Raw genomic sequence first — 3,338 nt, forward strand, 5'->3', positions numbered from 1 at the left:
CCGCACCCGGCTCCGCAGCGCGCACAGCAGCTCGGTGCGGCTCAGCCCGGCCACCCGCCGGCCGCGGAAGCGCACGCCGTGCTTGTTGGCGCTCAGGTAGTCCTGCATGGCCTTCTGCAGCCGCGGGTTGAGCATCTTGGACGACACGTTTCCCTTCCAGAGCCGGTGCAGGAAGGCCCTGGACATGGACGAGTACAGCCTGTCCCCGTCGTCGCCGTCCTCCAGGACCAGGCTCCCTCCGGGTTTCCTCTGCCTCTTCCTCGCCCGCCTTCTAGGCGACTGGTGGGCCAGGGCAGCCCCGTCCCGCCGGCCTTGGTCCCCGGGGGAGGGGGCCCCCGGCGTGCCCTGAGTGTGGCTGTGCAACCCTGGCTGACCGGCGGCAAAAAAGTAGTCGTCGTCCTCCGGGTAGAAAGCACTTTGCGATTTTCTCCCGATCTGGGATGAAAAGAACTCTTCATCATTTTCAAACCCGTCCCGCACCTGAGCCCACTGTGGCAGGTCGCCGGGCCCCTTCTGGAAGGGGCCCGACGGGCGTCCGTCCAGCAGCCCCTTGTGTGCACCCGCACTCTCGGGCAAGGAGGGCTCCTGCATGGCACCCATGATGGCCCTCTGCTTCCCCTGCATGGGCAGGAGCCTCCTGGTCTCCAGGAAGGAGAAGGAGCTGGGCGCAGGCTCGGCTGGGTTGCTGTCGGTGAAGTAAACGAAAATCACCACGAAGAGGAGCCCCCAGGCGAATATCCCGCAAAGCATTCTTTGTCTCCATTGCTTCAAGTGTGGTTTCATGGCAGGTGTCTGGGGTCAGCACCTTGTGTCCTAAAGCAGTGGGAGGCCGAATGAACCTGAAAAACAGCCAGGTCTACAGTTAGTTAGCCACCTGAAGACACCGGCTCCGGCGGCGCTGGCGCTGGGGACAGTCTGGCCTGAGCAGCGTTTCTGCCCAGGACAGTTAAAAGGGGTATCAGAAACCAGGATCTCCTCTGGGAATTTTGACTAAATTCAAGTGTCACATCCTCGCCCCCCTGCTTCCCAGACCCAACCTCTGCAAGACAAGAGGTCCCACTGAGAGTCTTGGGAGAGAGGTGGAGGAGCGGCTGTATATTGGGAACACCTCTGGAGGTATAGCCACTTCCCCACCCTGACAGCGACTTACTTGGGGCCCATCCCAACAACCTCTCCCTGCAACTGCCTTTACGGGATTGCATTTGGTAAACCAAAGCAGCTGAATGAAGACGTAGAGTCGGTCCTCTCTTCCCTGCTTTATCAGAACACCAAAAGCTCAGTTTCTAAGGGGTGACAACCATATCAGATTCTTCATGGTCTCCCCCAGGCCCTAGAAGCTGCCTGAAACATACCGGAAGTCCACCTATGGTCCCGAATAAGCAATGCTTCAGACCCTGTGGCCGTGGGCCAATGTTATACCAGAGTGCCTGTGGACTTCAAAAATGCACTCAAATAAATGCCCTCCTACTTCATCCCCATCATGAGTCTCTGATGGAATAGGAGGGAAGTATGTTAACATTTCAAATAAGGGAGGAGATGATGAGAGAGCTTGCTGTTTCTAGATGAGCCTCCAACAGGGAGAGGGTGACAAAGGAGGCGGAGATGAAAAGCGTACGATAAAATGTAAGACAGAAGGAACTTCTCCTTCATTCAGTCCTGCAACCCATGTTTATTGCTACATTGCTGTGTGGGATGAGACAGTAATAAGAAATACATCTAACCTTCAGGAATGTAAGCAAAGCCCCCCCAAAGGGAAAAATATAAGGCACGTGTAATAATACTGGAGCTTATTGGAGCCTAACAATAAGCACAACGCCCAACACAGGCAGACACTGAATAAATACAGGCTAAAAGAATGACATGAGCCTGCGTGTGTGTGTGTGTGTTCAGGGGTGGGGGCTGTGTGTTTGGGTGATGGGGTTAGAAGTAGGGAAAACTGAACTGAATAGTGATGCCCATCCAGCCATGGGAGACCCTGAAGACCCATCTGGATGTCTGAGCCACAGGCTCAGTGAGAAATGGGGAGGAATGAAGTTTTCTGAGCAAGGGGTACCGTTGCTGGTTGCATGGGCTTTCAGATTTCTCTGTAGCAGGGAGGAGTGCAGGGAGACAACACAGGTTCAAGGGGGTCATTCGTAGAAATCAGACACTCAAAGTAGAGTGGGAGGAACTCAGAAGGGGAACTCCTTCCCTAGCATAGGCTGATGGATGCTACTAAAACTCAAAGGCATGTGAGGTGTGACCAAAATGCAACAGCGGGGTTTGTACTCAGATAACTCCTATCAATGTGAGTGATACCTACAGAAACGTAGTTACTATGGAAGCCACACACTGTTTGTCTTGGTGGTTAAAAAGATATGCCAGGGGCGCCTGGGTGGCTCAGTCGTTAAGCGTCTGCCTTCGGCTCAGGGCGTGATCCGGGTATTCTGGGACCGAGCCCCGCATCAGGCTCCCTCCTTCGCTGGGAGCCTGCTTCTTCCTCTCCCACTCCCCCTGCTTGTGTTCCCTCTCTCGCTGGCTGTCTCTCTGTCAAATAAATAAATAAAATCTTAAAAAAAAAAAAAAAAGATACCCCAATGTAAGAAAGCCACGTTTGCTTTGCGGCTCTGTAGCTGATTAAATATGGACGCAGATTCATTGACCCTCTTCCCAGTGAGAGGTGGGGTCTACGGCTCCTGTCCTTGCCCTTTGGGGAGGGCTCTATAACTGCTCTGCTCAGTTCCTGGGCTCAGGTCCAGCTGTTTCCAGTCCCTGCTTCTTAAGCTGCTCATTCGGCGGGAAAGCTAGCCACCAACAAAGAACATTTCTCTGACCTGAGTCCACCATGCAGCCAGGAAACCCAAGCTAGCCATGTGGAAAGGCCACACAGACTGAGAGATGCCCAGACACCCCCGAGAGGTTCCAGCTGTCTAGCCCCTGCACCAAACATGAAGAGTGAAGACGCCCTGTTGCATGTCCAGGCCAGTCAAGCTTTCAGATGATTCAGCCCTGGCCAGCCTCTGACTGCAACGGCAGGGAAGACCCCACATGAGAACCCGGCCAAGCCCAGTCTACCCACAGAACCAGAGTGATAGTGATAGACTGTGGTTCTAAGCCACTAGGTTTTGAGGCGATTTGTTACATCAGAATAGATCACCGGGGGGCGCCTGGGTGGCTCAGTCATTAAGCATCTGCCTTCAGCTCAGGGTGTGATCCCACTGTTATGGGATCGAGCCCTGCATCAGGCTCCTGCACTGGGAGCCTGCTTCTTCCTCTCCCACTCCCCCTGCTTGTGTTCCCTCTCTCGCTGGCTGTCTCCCTCTCTGTCAGATAAATAAATAAAATCTTAAAAAAAAAAA

General features: G+C 54.1%; 1 protein-coding gene across 1 annotated transcript in view; it reads right to left on the reverse strand.

The window, feature by feature from the left end:
• The window catches only part of LOC121101072 (beta-galactoside alpha-2,6-sialyltransferase 2-like), a 1,685-nt gene extending 538 nt beyond the window's left edge, over positions 1-1,147 (reverse strand). Inside the window, exon 1 of the mRNA XM_040623719.1 lies at positions 7-1,147. Coding sequence (XP_040479653.1) covers positions 7-783 — 777 coding nt within the window. The 5' untranslated portion in view covers positions 784-1,147. The remainder of the gene's footprint in view (positions 1-6) is intronic.
• Between the last annotated feature and the right edge of the window lie 2,191 nt (positions 1,148-3,338).

Source organism: Ursus maritimus, unplaced genomic scaffold, assembly GCF_017311325.1.
Source record: "Ursus maritimus isolate PB19 unplaced genomic scaffold, ASM1731132v1 scaffold_6, whole genome shotgun sequence".
NCBI classification, from domain to species: Eukaryota; Metazoa; Chordata; class Mammalia; order Carnivora; family Ursidae; genus Ursus; species Ursus maritimus.